Source organism: Chlamydotis macqueenii, chromosome 1 (assembly GCF_036417535.1).
Source record: "Chlamydotis macqueenii isolate bChlMac1 chromosome 1, bChlMac1.mat, whole genome shotgun sequence".
Lineage (NCBI taxonomy): Eukaryota > Metazoa > Chordata > Aves > Otidiformes > Otididae > Chlamydotis > Chlamydotis macqueenii.
In genome coordinates, this window is record NC_141556.1 from 108,922,494 (window position 1) to 108,942,347 (window position 19,854).

The 19,854-nt window shown below is 36.9% G+C and overlaps 1 protein-coding gene across 3 annotated transcripts in view; it reads left to right on the forward strand.

Annotated features, from left to right (window-relative positions):
* Window positions 1–19,854, forward strand: part of USP25 (ubiquitin specific peptidase 25) — a 96,982-nt gene that overhangs the window by 24,344 nt on the left and 52,784 nt on the right. For 2 of the 3 annotated variants that reach the window (XM_086763998.1, XM_086764005.1), the window contains exons 4-5: window positions 8,070–8,193; window positions 14,408–14,570. In XM_086763998.1, the coding sequence (XP_086620124.1) occupies window positions 8,070–8,193; window positions 14,408–14,570 (287 nt within the window). The remainder of the gene's footprint in view (window positions 1–8,069; window positions 8,194–14,407; window positions 14,571–19,854) is intronic. The other variant, XM_086764012.1, reaches the window with a different exon arrangement.

Below are 19,854 nucleotides of genomic sequence, written 5' to 3' on the forward strand. Positions count from 1 at the left end.
TAGTTTTGTTGTCACTTACTGTGCTATGCAACCTTATTGAAGATATGAGGTGACAAGGAATATGAGAGGGAAAAGGCAGGCCTGCAGAGCCTACATTATCCATGACTGATGGTCAAACTGAAGAACGTAAGTCTTGAGTTGCATGTTCCAAGCTGAATTTCAGAATTCTCTTCTTTTTTTTTTTCCTTTTTTTTTTTTTTTTTTTTTTCCTGGAGGGCTGAAGACAAGAAGTGTCAACTGCTATGGGAAAAGCAAAAGGATTATTATTATTATTATTATTATTATTATTATTATTATTATTATTATTATTTTTACATCTTCGGTGTCTGGTCAGGTCCTTACTTGGCAACAAACATGAGAGCCCTTTGCTAGCCTTTGCTGTTTTAGACTGAAAACATGTTATGAGGTAAAGGATCTTGGCCAACTTTTCTTCACTTTGGAGGACGCATAGGGCGATAACTAAACACCTAGTGCAGAACAAAAGTCTAAAGCAGTCTGATCATGTAGCCTCACCACCCCACAGAGATCTAGTGAAAGCTTCTGGCAGAAACCTACAGTTCTTCTGTTGTGATCTGCTTGCCTGTAATAACAAAAATAATTAATTTTTAAAATGTAGTACACTAAAAATGGACAAGTTTCAGCGTCCTGTGTTACCAAGTACTGTCACGGAAGGGAATATGGTGAAAGACTGCGGGTGACTTGGGAGGAGAGAATGGAAGGGTGGGCATAGATGGAAAACATTTAGCAATGATAGCTCATCAACACTCCCTTCTGCGAAGAACACTATTAACACCTCTTAATAACTATCGTGAGGTGCTGACAATATCTTGTCAAATTTGACTCCCTTTTACTCTTCTATGTAGATATAATTACATGAAGAAAATTATACTCACCCTTACTGTTCCTTACTGTTTAACTACCTCTGTGCATTTGAAACTTAGTGTTATGAGTCAGAGCTTCGTGGTCCCACCAAGTTAAGTCATCCAAACTGGAAAGCATTACAGATAAATATCAGAACTGTCTTTTATGCCACAGAAAACCTCCAGCCACCACTTACACAGACTTTTAAATGTATGTCTTGCATAAAGGTATATCAAATATATTCTGTGAGCTTGACTACATTTCTTTGAAATGGTTACTTACTTAAGGGGTATAATAAAAATGTGTGTGTGTGTCTTAACAATCAGCAGTTAGCCTGGATTGTACACTGGCTCTTCCAAAACTGGCAGTGGTCATTCAGCTGTTTGAGAGTTGCATTTCATATGTTAGGAGGTATACGGAAACTTGATTTCTTTTAATAACAAATGCAACATTTCAGCAGCTGCAAAAATATTAATGAGTTTGCATAAAATTTACTCTACCTTTAAAAGCAAAGGCTGACTTGCACAGTCAGTGTTATTCATGATGCTTGCCTTTTTGCCTGTTCAAAGTGGCATATGCAAGCACCAGCAAGCATAGCTTTTTCACATCGACTGATGCATGCTTTATCTGATCCCTTTGCATAGGTGGTGTTACTCTTGGATTTTTTTTCCTCCTGCACTGTGTTAGCAAGCAGAAGGTGCTTAAGCAGTAGGATCGCAATGTACAAATGAACACCTTTTAATCTAAAATCACTTTAATGTTCTGCTTAGTAGTATAAATCCTAGGCACTGCACTTAAAGCAAAACAAAATAAGTTGGTTTTTTTTAAAAAAAAAAAAAAAAACTAAACAGCCCAAACTCTTTCCAAGTCTTTGGATGTATTTTCTATGCCTATTGTCAATTTTTTTCTTTAATGGTTCTGCATTTTTTGTAAACTGTGGCACTCAAAAAAAAAAAAAGTAGTACTTTCCAATATTTTCACTTTATTGGTTTCTCTAGACATCTTTTTTTTTTTTTTTTTTTTTTCCATTCAGAGTAATTCAGTGTACTTCTATCTATGGCTGCACAACAGAACTGTTGCATTGCTAAGCATATCTCTATTTCCTTTGTATTGTTTGAGAAACTTGCAGAAGAACCTAGGGTTAAAGAAAGCAGCAGAATGAAGAGAAGACATGTATTTTAGAAGTTGTATTGTCGTCAAATGAAATAGCTGTGAAGACAAACTCTCTCCCTCCCTTCTTTTGAAAACTCTAAATTATTTTTCAGAAGAACTGAATTATTAGTCTTTGGAATTGCACATTCTACAGCTGAAACAAAAGATATAGTACAATATAACTATAAAATGCCACACACACCAACTTTAGGGTTGTAGACTTCATTGCTTCTGAGGACCTGGCTTTTTGTATCTTTCTGTTCCTAGAGTTTGAGCCTTTGCTTAGGTTTCAGAACTAATTCAGTCAGCCCTTTCCAGTGAGGTAAGATTAACTGACTTCCCAAAGTGATGTTTATATAACATTTCTTAAAACCTCTTCCATTCTAGAGACTCTGAAAAGTTTATAGAGTAGTTTGTTTTCGTGCTTCACTGTCCTTACTTTCAGACTCCTAATGTCTTGCGTAAATCCCTCTTGCTTCAGGTTAAGTCCTTTATTCTTTGTGCCATGCCCTGTGGAGATTATAGTATGCTTCATTCCTTTTTTATCTCAGGTGAAGTGTTGCATGCTCGAAGATGGTCTATCATAATGCCCCCTCAGACTTTTCTCAGATCGAAACTAAACAGCCCAAACTCTTTCGAAGTCTTTGGATGTATTTTCTCTGCCTGTTGTCAATTTTTTTTTCTCTAATGGTTCTGCATTTTTTGTAAACTGTGGCACTCGATAACCGAGACTTCAGCTGAGTTATTCAGAAAAATGAGTTCATTTCTATAAATGTCCATGTAGTACTTTGACAAGATACCTCAGTGTAATACTTCATATTTTCTTCAACACTATGATGATGTGAATTGCAGGTTGAATATGAATCAGCTGTAGCTTGTAGATCCTTCTTGGCACAAGGCCTAGTCAGTCCTCGCTCTATAGCTGTGCATTTTATTGTTTCTGTGAGTAGGATTTGGCACTAGTTTCTTCTGTTACCTTACCTACCTTTGATATGTCTGTGTCTTCATGGCATTTCCTTCTATTTCAGGGGTTATTTGTGTCATCTTCATCCAGGTTCCTGGGAATGTCTCCAGCTTGGTATGGCAGGGTCCCTCCTTCAAAATGTCAAGAGTCTTGTACCTTGAGGTCCTCCTTTCATCTTACAGGTTCACTTGTTCCTTTACACTGTGGCTACCTCTCTCCTTCCCATCTCTGTCAGTGTGAGAATTGTCAGTTTAAGGTGTTAGCATGCTAGGACAACGTAAATGCAGCTGAGATAAGGAAATTCCTGTAAGATAGTGGTGGCTAGCATTTGCTGGCTCTTTCGTCAACACAGCTGTCTGGGTTGGCTAAGCAGCTGCTAGGATGCTGTGTGTTTTTTTCATCATGTAGCTTTAACCAAAGCTGGCATATACAGCCAATTAAATTCCTTTAAATGTTCACATAGGAGCTGAAGACCTTCATGATATTTAACATCACAGAATAGATTGTAGAATATAGGATCTTGCTTAGCTCTGCTTGTAATAAACAAAACTGATGTAGCTGCAACTTTTTTTTTTTTTTTTTGTTTTGTTATTGATGTGTTGAAATTGGAGTCTTGCTGCTGGATTTCCATACTTGGCACCTGCCCATTGAATCCATCAGGCCTGCCCCTTCATATTTGTCTCCCTGTGCCAGCGGTTGCATCACTGGTTATTTATTGCCTGTCCCTGGGTTCAGTTGCCACTTCAGATCTGTCCCTCATGCTGAGTTTCCCAGCCTTCTTAAGCGTAAAGATCTTGTTCTCTGCCTCCTCCTGGTATAAGTAACAGGTCAATAACACAGTAATTATTTTAATGACATAGGCAATTACCAAGTAAGAATTATTTATTTAATGATGATAGAAACTTCCTAAGTAAGCAGATTGATAAGAAGTTGTTTTAGGAAAGAATGAAGATATATGGGGATAGATAGATATAGTGTATGCATTTACTATATATATCCTAATATATTTGTCAGAAATTTCAATATACAACTTAAAATTGCTTTATAGAATTACAAATGATGTCATACTCTCTGGATGGTATGTACCAGAAGCGCACATTATTATTTAATAATGTTGTAAACAAAAAATGTATTTCCTAGTTAATTAATTCTGCAGATTAATTTTAGCTGAATAAACATCATGAATGCACTGAGCCAGACTGTTTTAATGAGCAATTTCTTCATTCATAAAGATTTTTTTCAGAAGCAAGCTTTTTTGTTTAGTAGTCATTAGTTAAGAATGTTTGCATTTTCTAAGGCTACGTGGTATATAAGAAGTACTTTTATGAGGATGAGCCAGTGAGAACTAAAGTGTTTTTGGCCTAAATGAGAGGAGTATTACAAAATGGGCATATGTAAATTAAAGTCAGGTAGCTAGAAGTGTGAAGAAGTGGCATTATTCTTAATACCTTTATGAAATGCATCCTTCAGCCTCTCACAGGAAGTTAATGTGTGTCTGATAAATACTTTGGGTAAAAGTCAGCTTATTGTTTTTTCTTCAAACTCAGACCTTGAACACAGGAATCAATTGGTCACTTAGAAACTTCAGTAGATCACTTTAATGAATGAGTTCCACTACGAATTGCTATAAAATAAATAGTTACAGGTTTGCATTAACACTATAAAACTGAAGTGAAATAAGTATTTTAAAACTAGGTTAATGTTGAATTTATTAATGATTATGAGAGAAGGGCAAGTACAAAAGCTATACTTGTAGAAATTGGACATCTTAACTGAAAATAAAAAAGAAAAATCCCTGTGTAAGAATTTACAAAAACATGAAGATATTTTAAGGCAAACAACAACCAAAAAAAAAACCCTTAATGAATTTCATGTAGTGTATCTACATTTCCATAATCTAGAACCAACTGTTAGGAATGCAAACTGTGCAGACAAGCTGATAAATATATATATTTTTTTTTTTGTAAAGAAAGAGGAGTTTAGTCTCAGACTGTTCCCCTTCTGTTATGACTTCTATTGAGATCTCCTCTTTATAGTCCTGTGATTTAGGATTCAAGTCATACATGAGCTGTTGCAGCTTAATGAGTTACTGTGTTCAGCTGAGATGCTGAAGGAGACCTTGGACCTGCTCCAAGTATAGCAAACATGAGCTAAAATGCATTAGCTTAAATTTTCAAATATTTTTATTTTACGTTTGCTACAAACTAAAAGCTTGCATGGAGTAGGTTACCATGGATCAGCTGATATTTAGAAATGTATTTTTCTGACATAAGTTATGGTAGGTTAAGCTTCTGTGACATAAATTGATTGTGCCACTGGCATGCAGGGTAGTATCTGGCAGCAGATCTTCACTGTGTTGTCTGTTTTCATGCAGTTCAGCAACAACATATATGTGAAAACTCTTTCTGAAGAGAATCCTGTATTGTCTTATTGTCTGCTTCAAAATCCTTGATGGCAAAGGAAACTGTGTTGATCTGCTTTCTGAAAGCAAGCGGAAGTCAAGGATTTGGGATTTTAATAACTGGTAATATGAATAGTAGTAAACTTCTGAACACATAGAGTGGTGGTATAGATTAATAATGCTTAAGGAGCTAGGGAGGTGCAAAGAAGTTGTTTGACTTAATGAAAGTGTGTGCTGGAGTTAACCTTGATAGATTATTTTTATTTTTTTTTAAATAACAGTGGGTGCTTTTGATAACTACATAATTTTCAGCTGGGTTATGAGTTCTTCTCTGAAAAATACTCCCCATGTAAAGGACCTTACTTCCTAATCTTAATTTTCTTCTTTACTGTTATATAAGAATTTCATCACTCTTACCCGACTAGACACTAACTAAAGGAATATTCTGTAAATAAGTGATCAGAGTAATCTCATATGTCTCCATCAACATGTGTGGCTGCTGGGTTGAGGCTTACTCCATTTTTGGTTGTGACCACTGCTAGTACTTTCAGAAAAACAGCTCATCTCCAGGAGAGATAAGGAGCTTGGGTGCGACTACCTGCAAAGGGGTAGAAACTAGAACATAAGCATCACATTTTAGGGTGTAATAGATAGTGTGTGTGTGTGGTCACAAGTTCCTCTCATCGCCATCAATCTTTCTAGCCTTGCTTCTGCTCTCAGGCTGTAGAACAGAGCCATGCTTGTGTGTGACCAAGGTTGAGGTATTATTTTAGCCCAAATTACATTGTTCTTGGCATGGCAGCTCATGTATCAAAACTCCTCTGGGTTGGACTTCTGCTGATGGTTTTTAATTGCTTTAGTACTTGTGAAGGAGAATTTCAGACATCTGAGTTGAAATATCCTTCTGATATGCTGGAAGATCTGAGCTGACTATAAAAGACATAACAATAAAATTAGGAAGTGGTGTTTTTGTGGTCATAGCATTTTTCTGTACTTCCAGATCATGACAGATTGTCCAGTTTACTTTGCAGGTAAGAGTGCTTCCTTTAAAGGCTCACTAAATAAAATAGAATTTCATCCATCTTTATTTGGGGGGAGAAAGGCCTAAATCGAAAAGTAATTTTTGCAGATGCTTGTGTTAACAGAAAAGTTTCTTTTACAACTTATTTTCCATTTCAGCTTTCTGTAAGGACAAGTCATCCCATTTTCTGTTCATACACAGCTATGACAACTATTTTTGTATTGTAAATTCAGTGTTTTGTTTTGATCCAATGAGAAATGTCAGAGACAAGTAAGCCCAGGGAAATAGGGGAAGCTGTGTCTATAGTGAGTCAGCCTATCCAGGAGAAAAGTCAGAAGCTAGCTGGAGAAGCTCTTTGGGTATGAATAATTGAGCTGGCCCGTGGAAGGAGAAACGCAGACAAGCTGCTCACCTCTTGCTGTTAGCGATCATCAATTTTGAACCTGTATCTCTTTCTTCCACAGTATTTTAGCTTCTACTGTCCAAACCCCAGACTCAAGTCCCTTTGGAGTTATCTCTTTGGATAAACTTTGGCCTTGGAGGAGGGAGACTGAAACCAGCTAACTCTGTGTTCGTGTCTGTCTGATACTGCACATAAAAGTCTCTTTTGTACTTTTTCCTCTCTTTCTGTCTGGCTGACTTGAAAAATTAGATGTTTGGCCCTTGAAATCATGATAACCAATGACCTTGTCTTTTCTGAAGGTCTTGTGCAGTTGATGAACATTCCTGATGGCCCTGGCTGCTCTGAAAGTGTATCTGTGCCCAATAGGGGAATGATTGGTGTCATGGTGTGATGTGGGTGGTGAAATTTATCCTTAATCAGGAGGGGGAGTGCTGGTGCTACCTTCAGGAAACAGGGAGGTTTACAGGGGACATTAGTATCTTGCTCTTTAGATAATGGGAGCTGGAGAGGAAGGCAGAAATAGTCGTTTTCATCTTCATTACTCAGTCAGTAGCCTATCCAGCGTTCTCCACGTGTCCAAGTACGCATCCTTGTTTTGACTTCAGTATTTGTTTTCTTAATTCTTCTGTTGAGCTGGGATACTTCTAGTAGACAGAAGTTGGATTTAAATATGTTCAGAAAAGGAATGCACTGACATGGATAGAAAAGAATTAGGTTAAGTAAGGAACTCTCCCCCATGTTATGAAACCATGTGAAAGTATTTGGCTCACCAGTGCGCAGAAATACTTGTAGAATTTGAGGCTGTATTGGGAAAACTCCGCACGTGTTCCTCCACGAGGACGTAAAACCAACTATGTTCAGTTAAGGTATCCTTTTTAAGAGAAGGTTGTTTTCATCATGTGTTCCCTGGAAGCAACTGATTACGGTGGTGGACGTAATAACATTTCAGTGTATTGCTCTAAGAGGGCTTTCAAAAACCATGGATTCCTAAATTTGTCCCATAGCTTTGTGAAACTTGAAGATCATTAAGGGGAAGGAAGACTATTGCCCGTCATATGTTAGCAAGAGCAAGCTGTTGAGGTTTTTATCTGACTTGGAGGCAGAAGGGAGCCATTAGCAAGGTTAGTGGTTGGAAGTGTGTAGGGCACAGGAGGGATGGACTGGAATGGTGCTCAGCAATCCACGTGGGCTCTCTCTCCTCTACAGTAAGACTTGCCTTTCATTCTGTTTCACTTTTAATTTTGAGAAAGATAGTTTTGCTTTTCAGATGTGATTGATCTCACTGGAGATGATAAAGATGATCTTCAGAGGGCAATTGCCTTGAGTTTGGAGGAATCAAACAGGGCATTCAGGGAGACTGGAATAACAGATGAGGAACAAGCCATTAGCAGGTAAACAAATAACTTATATAAAGCAGAAATTAAATTTAAGAGATGGAGATTGGCCTGTATTGCTTTTTTTAACTTTTAATTTAACAAAGAATAACTTATTTACTTTCACTTGTGCTACTGATATGCCTGGCTACAGGATGTTGCTGTAATGTATTGTATGTTCTACACTGGAATATAGTCTGTTATGTGTGGGCTAGGATTTAACAGTGTGTTTCATGTTGATGTGTTTGTTTAAATATTGAGGAAGTGGATGGAGATAGAGGAAATACGGTCATATTTAAATAGGATCTAAAACTAAAAATGTATTTTGTGTATCAGCTTAAAAGCAATGAAAAAAATATAATTAAGATGATAATAAATTCTTTGTCCTTTTTTTTTTTTTTTTTTTTTTTTTTTTTTTTGCAGTGTTCACTTTACAATAACATTTTCTTACCCCTGTGCTAAGGCTGAGATTGAGTGAGGGGGTAGTAATGCTATGACTTGAGTATACTAAGAGCAGCTTCTGTATTTTAGCTGATAAAGTATGTTATTAACCTATTTAACAACCAAGATTTATAAGCTTTGAGTGAAATTAACTTCTTGGTTTAAAGTTTTATGAACTTAACTTTCTCAACTTGGGCATGATGAGAGTCTTGCTAAGTTTCTTAGCTTGGGCATGATAAGTTAACTTTTGATCAGATTTTACAATAACTTTCTGTACCACATGTTTATATGTAAATATAGATATAATTATGAAATATCTGGGACTTGAACTAAGACCGAGTGTATGATTGTGTGGGAGGGTTGTTTGGTTTTTTTCATCTGTGGCAGGCCTTGGGAGGGATGGTTTTGTTTTGTTTTGGTTTGTTTTTTTTTTTTTTTTTTTACATCTGTGGCTGGCCTTTTTCTAGAGGAAAAAGGCAATGGTTTGATCCTTGTGTTAGAAGATTAAGTACTATCTCCTTATAACAGACTAATTTTAGAAAAAAATTGATTTAGATGGGGACGATTCACCACAGTAATTCTTTTCCTCATTTCACTGTGTTTGACAAACTAAATGGCTTATCAGAAAAGTCCAACTCTGAGAATATGGTGAGTTTTACATTATCCACAGTAATTTTCATTTTCCTTTTGAAAAATAAATATACTAATTGTGAGAATAAACATACTGCTCCCTCTAACAAAAAGATGGTGATAGAAGCCATCTTGTTACATGATTTTAAGAGAGCATATTTTAGGAGAGAAAAGTGGGATGAGAGGGTTTTATATTCTCATTAATAATTAGAAGAAGATTTTGAGGGGTAGTTTTTTTTTTTTCCTAAGACTTCAGTATGTGCATTTATACAAGATTATGCTGGAAGTTCTGTCCAGTTCTAATTCAGAAGTTCAGCTCTTGCATGCTCCTTTTTGAAGGTCAAAATTTTCACAGTTACAGAGTTGTGGCTTAAGCAGGCACACAGGAAGATGGACCTATTCCTAGATATGGCAATCTTTTTCTCCATTTATTTCCTTTCCCAAGCTTTGACTGCTTCTGCTGTACTTGCTTTTTGGAAGCCTGGAAGTTTTAGATTTTTTTCCTGTAGGCTTTGTTTTTTACTTCTCAGACTAAAAAGCCCTTTTTGGTCTTACCTGCTTAACCCATAACTAAGGATTATAAATACTTTCTACTTAAATGATGGTGTATTTTTTCCTGGTTCCAGAAAGTAACAAAGTGTGCCAGTTTTTTCCCCATATGTACAAAGGCATGTAGACAATCAGATACAGAAAAAAATGTTGGTCTTATGGTGAAAGAGGGATGTATATTTGATGGCAAAATGACACACAAATAGCATGTGCCAAATTAAGAGCTTGCGGCCACCAAGGGGAATGCGAACTGTGCACCATACCACATCTTCTATGCTTATTGAGTATTCTTGGGAGCATTTGTTGTATGAATTTTTCTCCCAAATGTGTACAAAAATATTAATGAAAAGATACAGAGCGTATCATGGGACAAGAAAGGGAAATGGGACTTAGCTCATGAATGGAAGCAGAGAAGAGTGAGTATCCTGAGGGTTTTGGCAGCATTGGGGTATTAGATCAAGTCAGTTGCATACCAAGATACACACCCTGAGTGAGTTGATGGCAAATTATGTCAGAGTTGTACAAATACAGGAAGCTCAGAATTCTTGAGCTGAACTGTTCAGTCAGTTTCCTTAAGGATAGGACTTCAGAATGTGTTGGGTTTTTTTTGTTTGGTTGTTTTTTTTTTTTTTTTTTTTTTTTAAAAAAAAAAAAAACCCAGAAAAATAACTTTGTAGTTAACACCCCACAGAAAAATGTTGGCATTCCAATAGAAAACACAGTATCTGTGCAAGACTTCTCAAAACAAAAAGTCAAACACTGTGGTTGTAAACAAGTCAAGCTGCAGCTATTTACTTTTGTTTTTCTAAGTTAAATAAGAAGCAGAAATTAAATAGGAAGTCAATAATAAGCCAACTATGGAAATCTATGGGAATCTCTCATTTTTAATAAGGTAGGATGTGTACATGTTTAAATAGTCTTTGTGGAGGATATTTTTTTTCCAAAGGCATTCATAGTGATTTGGAATCTAGTTTGCACTGATTTTGTTGAGGTTTCCAAGGGAACATTAATGGAATTTCTTGAGTTCTGTAATTAATGTTGTAATGCACATAGAATTTTGTCTTTCTGGATGTAATTGCGTTGTGGTACTTAATGAGAACAGGTCTGATTGCTACGTAGGTGTTGAGAGAAGTGCAGCTGAAATGTCCAAGTGTCCAAGCTGAACATCTTGTACATGGCGCGTGTAAAGTTTTTTACTATTCTCTCTTTAAATCTCCCGGAGAAATGTGCGTGATCGGTGTATTTCCTAATACAAAAAAGTTTCTTCTGTTTATAGTGCTTTTCATGGATTGAAGGAGAATGAGACTGGCCAGACAGGGCTTTGCTGGGGAAGCTAGTGAGATATGACTGAAAGAAGAAACTAACTGGCCTGTGTTATGCCTAGGGTAGTACCCATATTAAAATAAGAGCCCATAATATAAGTGCATAAGGATGTGCACAACCCCTAGACATTTCTTTCTTTTTCTTTTCTTTTTTTAACATGGTAATTGAAACTGCTGGGACTCTGCACTGCGGCTAAGCGTTGTGTGTATAGATCAGAGGTGAAATTGGGGAGTGATACAGGGTTAGGGGTATTCCTGGATATCCAGCTATAAGACAGTCCCAGTACAAAGACCTTTCCTTGTTCTTTTTGCTGAGTAGCCTGCTGGAGTGGGCTTTTCTGCAGCATGTTTAGTGGGCTTCCTCAAAATGATTTGGCTGAACTTTTGTGCTGTGGACTCACTTTGCCTGAGGCTTATTGCATTGTCTGGTTAGCCCCATGCAAGCAGCTCCGCAAAGCTGTTTGGATATGCCCAGCTTGTTACAGAGAGAGGTAAAACACTGCTTTCAAGTCCCATGCCGAGCCTGGCATGAACTAACCCTCACTCCAGAGTTTCCCTCCAAATGAGATTCCAGCACTTGGAGATGGGGAAGCCTTTGGTCCTGTGAGGCCAGAGAAATGCCATACCCTGCACGTAGCTTATGGTTCTGCTGCTAGCAACTGCTGCTGTGGTCTCCAAGGGTCACAAAGGATGTTTCAGCTGCGTAATCAGAATTGCTAAATCCTGGTACTGACTTTCTGGAAGGATGCTTGTTTTGTGGAGAGCAATGTGCAAGTAAGATTCTTTGTCAAAGTAGTCTCCCAGATCAGGACTGTGTGAATATAGCACAGTGAACATTATAGTATAAGAGATATACTCGCTATACTGGTGAATACATTTATTTCTGTAGCTTTTGAGCTGATTATTAGCTTCCTGTTTACAGTGCTTGCTTTTAATGATAGCATCACAGCTATCATTATGGCTGAAAATGAATTTGATACATAGGGTGTGCAGCTATTGCATAAGCTTTTTGAGGACAGGTAATATTGTAAGTAAAAATAAGGAAAAATATCATGAAGCTTTGAGAATCAAATACTTTGTTAAGACATGGAAACACCTTTGAGGTGGAGCGAGAGATGAAGAAATCCCTCACCTGCTGAAATAATACAAAACCAAATACAAAACAACAATAAAAAAACAGGAAGAAATTTTAGTAGGTAATTAAGCTGGTAAACAGTAGTACAGTTGGGGCCAGGGAACTGTTTCAGTTTGAGAGTATGTATTTTTCAGAACTTTAGTCTTGAAATACCTTGATATATTCTTGAACTTGGGGACGAGGAGTTTGATTATTTCCCTGAAACAGAAGTGATACGGAGTAGGTATGGTAGTCCTGTTACATCATTCTAAATTTATACCAGTCTGTCAGAGTCTTCCCATCAGTTTTAAAGGTCTCTTCAATTTAGTTTAAACGACTTTAGATAATTCTACCTGAATGAGAAATTATTTAAAATATGTATGACATTTGTTTTGAATTAATTTTTAGTGTTCCCATCAAATAACTTCTACTCTCAATGCAGAGCTACACTGGTCTAACACTTTTGAAGGATATATAACTGAGAAGGGAAATGAATTTGACTTTCTTTACATTTTGGGGTTTGCTTAGGAGGTAATGTTATCATTGCTAGTGTAAGAGGTTTTTTTTTTTTTACTGAAGAATCAGGTTCCATCCCAATGAATTGTTTGAAGAGATGTTAGAGCAGAAAGTCTTAGAGTATTGTATACCTCTCCTTCCAGTGTCTTTTGGAAAAAAAGATGTGCTGTTTATAAGGTTATGTGTCAAAAAGTGAATGTCAGAAATGGATTAATCCTTAGGAAATTGAAAGTTTTAGGCTCTTCGTGAGATGTATTGATACATCTCAGGCTCTCAAATTCTATACATAGGCTTTCAAATTCTGAATGCTTCTATTTTTTTTTTTTTTTTTTCAAAATAAGCAATAACAAATTAGTATGTCCCCCAAAGCAGTTATTCACAGTAAATTAATATAATGCTTCATAGTTCTTGCATATCTTATAAGATACCTTTTCTTACTTTGACAAGAGCATAGCTTGAAACAAAAATTTACAGTTAGGAAGTTGAGGGGTTATGTCGTGAGGTTTTTTGTGGGTTTTTTGCCCCATTTCTTATTTTTTTTCTAAGGTGTTCAAACTTCATCCTTTAATAACTCAATTTACAGACCAGCCTAGACGTTCCTTTCTTTGATGTTTAGAGAAACTAGAACCAAAGAGGATATCCCTTCAGGCTGCAGACTTCTTTGATGCTTGTCATGCAGCTCCTGAAATCTTGTGCTTGACAAATGTAGTAGTTCCGTAGCAGCTCAGCCTTTTGTATGATATTCGGATGAGATGGTTGGGAATAGTAACTGTGTCAGTAGTGCCCATGCCGGGCAACTTTGTTTATTACTTAGAGCCATTGTTATATGACCTGAATGTATCCATCTCTGTCTTTCTATTTAGAGTATGTGGCTGCCACAAATTACCTTTAAGGTGTTCTTTGTCACCAGGCTAGGGGTATATGCTGATATAAAAATACTGTGTTGAGTGAAGCTTGAGTCTGGGAGCATAACACACATCAGATCTTATTGTCATGTGAAATACAGACATTCAGCATAAATGACATAGGAATGGTTTCCTGCAAAGAGTGTGGTCATTGAAGCATACAATTAACTTGTTGGCTGGCATTTGAAAAAAGTGAGGAGATGTCTTTCCATGGCTCACAAAGTAATTATTTGGTATGTAAAGCAATAAATACAGTTGCATACGTTGCAAAAATGGAAACTAAGAGTCTTCCACGTTTGAAAGTTGCCCAGCTAGCTTTGATTCCCTGCCAGTAAAGTAAATATTGGTGACTTTGTGCTTTGCATACCTATAAAAGCATTTGTAGATAAAAGCACTACAGTAACAGTGCTGCCTAAAATGTCTTATTGTCCATCCTCTTTGAATCTAATTCTTAAATAATTAATGACTTACAGACATGGCTCTTGAATGTAGACCTCTCACAGGAGATTCACTCACTTGCTAATACCATTTTCCAAAATGTAATTGAATTATTGTAACATATCTAAAAGTAAAATAGCATCTTACTTTTGATGATATATTATTGCATATAAATTAAAAACCAAGTTCAGCAGCAATAAGTTAGCAAATTTTGTAATAAAGATGTCTATATTAGTAACTGAAGGTGTTTTACTATGTCCTTTTTTCTTTTTTTTTTTGCTTTTTCTCACATTTTTCTCTCCTTTCTGTTCCCAAAGAGTTCTAGAAGCCAGTATTGCAGAAAATAAAGCAAGTTTAAAGAGGACGCATCCAGAGGTATGGAGTGATTCTCCAAACCCTTATGATCGAAAGCGGCAAGACAACTGTCCAGTAGGGTTAAAGAATGTTGGCAACACATGCTGGTTTAGTGCTGTCATTCAGGTAAGCAACCTATTTGATTAGCTGTGTATTCTCTTCATTGTACTTAATGTGAGGTGATTTATCTTACTTCAAGCGGATAACTTAAGATACCTGTTTTCCTGGGAAGTTAAGGCCACTGCATGAGATGTTTTTGAGCATTATTTATTTATTGCATCTCTTAACATGTTCATCTGTAAGTCTGACTGAAGTGGAGAAAGTACTGTAGGATAACTAAGTGAAGCTTCAAACTGTCTCTTATTAAAAAGTTGTTGAAGACAAAGAGTTGAGTCTATGAAGATCCTGACTGCAGCTCATGCTGACATCAGTGACAATTATGGATGCTTAAAACATGTGAAAATTGGATTACAGATGAGGAACAGACTTTTCATATTAAAAGGAACGCGTGCAAATGACTGAAAGGGGGTGGCTGACAATGGAGGTAGGTAGAGGAAATGAGACACTCTCAGTCATGGAGTGCTTACTAGAATAGTACAAGGAAATAGCGGAGTAGGGTAAAAGAAGGAATAACTGATAGAGAAGGAAACTTGAGAATGAGAAAAGGGAAGGTCTGATATGGATGCAATTCTGTCTGTTTTGGGTTGTTTTACCTAATAGAGCCAGTATGTGTGCTCTTAGTCTGCTTTTGTGTATATGTAGCTGCATTAAAAGGTTCTTTTTTTTTTTTCTTTAAAAGGTAGGGTCAATAGGGAAATGAGTACAGATACTGCAACTTGTCTAGTGAAATCTATTGTTCTAATATCAGTAATTCATTGTACATAAACTTTATAAATCTGTCTTTTAAGAGTTTTTTTAGAAGTGCTAAATCTGTATATATTTCTGTAAATAATCTGTAGATATATACAAAAGCGTCTAACCCCATAGAAAACTGTGGGTGAAACTGGAATACCATAGAGAGGAATTTATTTGTAGTCTACAAGAAGCAAATTCAGCACTTGTAACTTTTCATAGTCTGACATTTTGAGAGGAAGCAAATTAAATATTTAATACCCATTTTTAACAAATTACTCTCAGGGTGAACCACTTGAGAAGAACGAATATTTTTACTTTCATAGTGATGGCTGTTGTACTTCAATCTGAGTCCATTTAGATCAATGTTCTGCCTAGCAATTGCTTCAAAAGAATGCTCGCAGGGGAGTACAAACAGTACACATGGTACAGCTCTGTTAAAACACTCCCAAGTATCCAGCTGCCTTCATCTTGGGGGATTTTCTTGATCCTTTGCAGTTTAGTTGGTAATCCCTAGTGGATCTCTCTCTTATGTACTTGTTTCCCTTGAATCTTGCAAATTTCTTGCACCCGTAGGGTCCTTTGGGTATGAGTTCCATGGTTGTGCTCCGTATTGCGTGAAGAACCACCTCATTTTTGTTCAGTTTTTTTGAACCTGACTCCCACTAGCTTCGTCTGGTGGCCTCCATGTCTCCTGGTGGACAAGACTGTTAGAAGTTCAGTTACAGGCCATTACAGTTCTGTGGACTGCTGTCATACTCTCTTTCAACAGGTTGATGGTCTCTTTTTCCAAACTGACTGCTGAGTTGTTGCCCATATAGAATCTGTTCTAACCTCTGGTCTACCTTGTTGCTGTTCTCCAGATCTTAGTTCTAGCTCTAGTAGCATTTTAGTTGGGGGTCTAGGAATGTTCTCAAGGTGCGAGTGGGCTATGAATTTATGAGATGGTATGATGGACTGATACAGACTCTTCAGGAGAGATGAGTAGGGATGACAAGGGAAGATGTTGCCTTCCTTGCAAAGGAGCAGCTCAAATGTATGTAATACTTGTGTGGGACAAGATGACAGTTTAAGATGAGAGTTTGTGGTCAGGATCAGAGGAGATGCTGGTAAAGGTACTACTCTGGTTGGTCTGTTATAGACCACCCTCCTCAGGATGAGGATGTGGATAAAGCTTTCTTTAAAGGCAAGGAAGTCTCTGGATCATGGCCTCTGGTTCCCATGGGGGACATTCCTAATGCCTGTTGCAAGTCCAATACAGCAGGACACAAGCAAACCAGATTTATGGAGAGTATCAGGGACAACTTCTTGATATAAGTACTGATGTGCCATCATCAGGGGTGATGCACAGCTGAATCTGCTGTTCCCTGAAATGAAAGAATGGGCATGTTTTACTTACCTGCAGGTAATACTTGGGTAATGCTGGAGATAATGAAACAGAAAGACTTATTTATTTGTTCTACTCCCTCCTTTCGCACCGAAATTTTTATGTTCTAAGGCCTCTTTCCTTTCAGCAGCTAGTAATCTATCAAGTGTTTTAATTTTCCGTTTTCCTGAGATCTTTTGATGTTTCACTTATTCATCTATCCTCTTTTCCTTATTCCTTCACATGCGTAGCTCCTTTTCTAATAACTGAAATGTTGTCTTGGTGCTAATATAGAGAACCATTATTTCCATAAAGCTCTTTGTGGAGCTGATATGACTTAGTGTTTTACCTCTCTGTTGTGTAATCAGATTTTACATTCCATAGTAGTCTCCAATCTCAAAATGACTTATGTGTATGTGCATTTCTGTAAAAGAAATATTTATATGTAGGAAACTGCACATGCTTAAATAAATGTTTTCAAGGAAACTTGAATTCTAATTCATTAACCGCAGAGATAAGAAGAGAGGCTGGAGAATGTAAAAAACCTATGCTAGACCTATGATCTCATGTTATTTATACCCAATGTGCAACTTTATACCTTGAAAACAGATTATAAAGAAGGCTAGCTAGTTCTTATGGTAATCACCCATATTATGTGAAAATCTGTGGCATTTGGAATTATAACGGTTTGATCCTAAAAGATAGTTAAACTTCCATGTTTAGGTCTCTAGAATGTAATTCAAGTAAACCATTGAAAGATTTATAACTTCAGTTGGTTGCAAATTTAAGTTATTAATATTGTCTGCCAGCCAGGAAGACTTATGTTTCAAACAACCGTCCCATGAAATTTAATGCATGTTAATTTAGAGCATTAGCTAATACCTTATTTATTTATCCACAGGGCAGACTGACTCCTTGGGTTGCATTGACTATGTAGAAGTATTTTCAAGCTTTCTTTAGGAGTCTCTTGAAACCTGACCCGTCACATAAGTCAACAATATCTAAATGTTAACTACTGTCAGTCACAATGATATATTGTGTAATGTAATCTAAAACTAAGTTGCAAAGAAAGACAAATCTTTTTCTTTCTATTTAAGGGATGCTTGTTAAGGGAAAAAAAAAGTTTTGATGTTTTGACAGTTTTCTTACGCAATGTATGTTATTTTTATAGTCACCAGTTAGCTGACTTAGTCAAATGTAGTCATCAATGATTTGTTGTATATACATTAAGAGCATGAAATTCCTTATGATATGTTTGCAGTGAGTGACAGCAAACCCTAACAAGATTCAAACATTTGTGCGTTAGAGAAGTACGCACATGTGGAAGTCATTCTCTTCTGTGGGGGAAGAGGGGAATCTCTGTCCACATAGCTGCAAAACAGAGTTTTGCTTTTAACAGTTACGTTCAGCGTCATTAGAATGAACAGTCATATTTTTTTCCATAGTGTAACATCTGAAAATCTGTCCTGCTGTTGAAGACTTTTGACTTGATAATAACTTGAATTTAAAACTGAGTCTCCAAGAAAATATGTCAAAACAAAACTGTATTGAAGCATGTTTGCTTTTTCCTTACCTGCCAAGAAATGAATCAAGTCCCTCAATGATTTTCCCACCTCCTCTTGAACTTGTAATAAACCTGTATTTTTTACAGTTCTCCCATACATGCTTTTGCTACTGTTCAGTTTGATTAACTTTTATAGAAGGATCCCTAAATCTTGAGTTTTACAATATTTCTGGAAGGTTGTTTATGTAGATTTTTTTTTTTTTTTAAATTCTCATTGTTGTAACTGCATGTGTCTGCTCTTGAAATAGAACTTAAGATATCAAGTTCTTTACAGAAACAAACTGCGAATATACTACTACATGTTTTTACTTCCTTTTTTGCAGTAAATTTCAGGAACTCCCTTGTAAAAAGGTAACTTCACAATTTTTCTTGGTTTTAAGAGTTTATAATCTGAAAATGGCTTATAAATAATACATTTACTGAGCTGTGAAAGAGCTCCTTTGTGTCATGCTGAGCACAAGTTAAGTGTTTGCAGAATGTAAGACGCAGAATGCAGATAACTCACAAGACATGAATGCACTATTGGAATCGTGTCTGTAGGCTTGCTGCCTGTGCAAGTTGTCGCCAAGTGTTTTGCTTTAAGACGTTGCACAGGAGTAACTTTATCTTTCGGAGATCCAAGCAGGGTTTCAGTCACGTGTGAGAAGTAGTGCCCTGGCAGTACTTGCCGCGTGAAAAAGGTGTTGTGGGAGATACCAAGTAGTTGGTAGTGTAGTGAAAGTCATCCACTCAGTGCACTAAGACAAATTTCTAATGGAAGGAAGAAAGTGTGTGAGGGATCACACTAAAATTGTACCATAACTGCTGCTCTGTTTCCCCTCCCCCTCAGTCCCGTATCTAAAGTACTAGGTGCAGCGTTTTTCTGAGTCTCATGACTTGCTGAGTGCCTATCAGAATTGTAGCTCCTTCCTTTACCAAATGGGTTATAGAATCATTGAATGGTTTGGGTTGGAAGGGACCTTTAAAGGTCATCTAGTTCAACTCCCTTGCGATGACAGCTGGGGCTTGAGGCATTTCCACACTCTTTTCTCCAGGAGTCTGTGAGAGTCTGGTCAGTAATTCAAAAATGAGACTTTTTTTTTTTCCCCAGAAAGTGTGTAGCTTGCAGAACAAAGAATGAACAAGCTGCAGTATTGCAAGCATAAATCGCCATGACTGCTCTTTAACTTTTGTTTTCAGGATCCCTGACATCACTTCTGGCATTTTACTTTGTTGCATTGTGTTTAGGAGCAACTTTCTTGCTTTCCTGATGTCACTGTATTTAAGGTTAGGATCTCATTTGATCCTAAGCTTCTAGTTCTGGAAAGAAGTAAGTCAACTTGATGGGTTAAAATCAAGCATTTTCTTCCCAGTTGGTGGCTTGACTGTTCTTCTTACCGTCTTTGAAGCACAAAGTATCTAACCTACCACAAGTATCTAACTTTTGCATTGTTTTGTTTTTCCTATTTGTCACGTTGAATGGAAGGGATTGTGGTGGAAGTGGTGCTAGTGCATTAATACTAAAAAGTCTACTATTATATAAAAGAGCTGCGTATATGTACATATAGTTGCATCTAGTACGCGTCTCCCTTGCTTCCCTGGGCATGCGATGGAAGATTGCATGCTGAAGAACATTCAGTGTACAACCA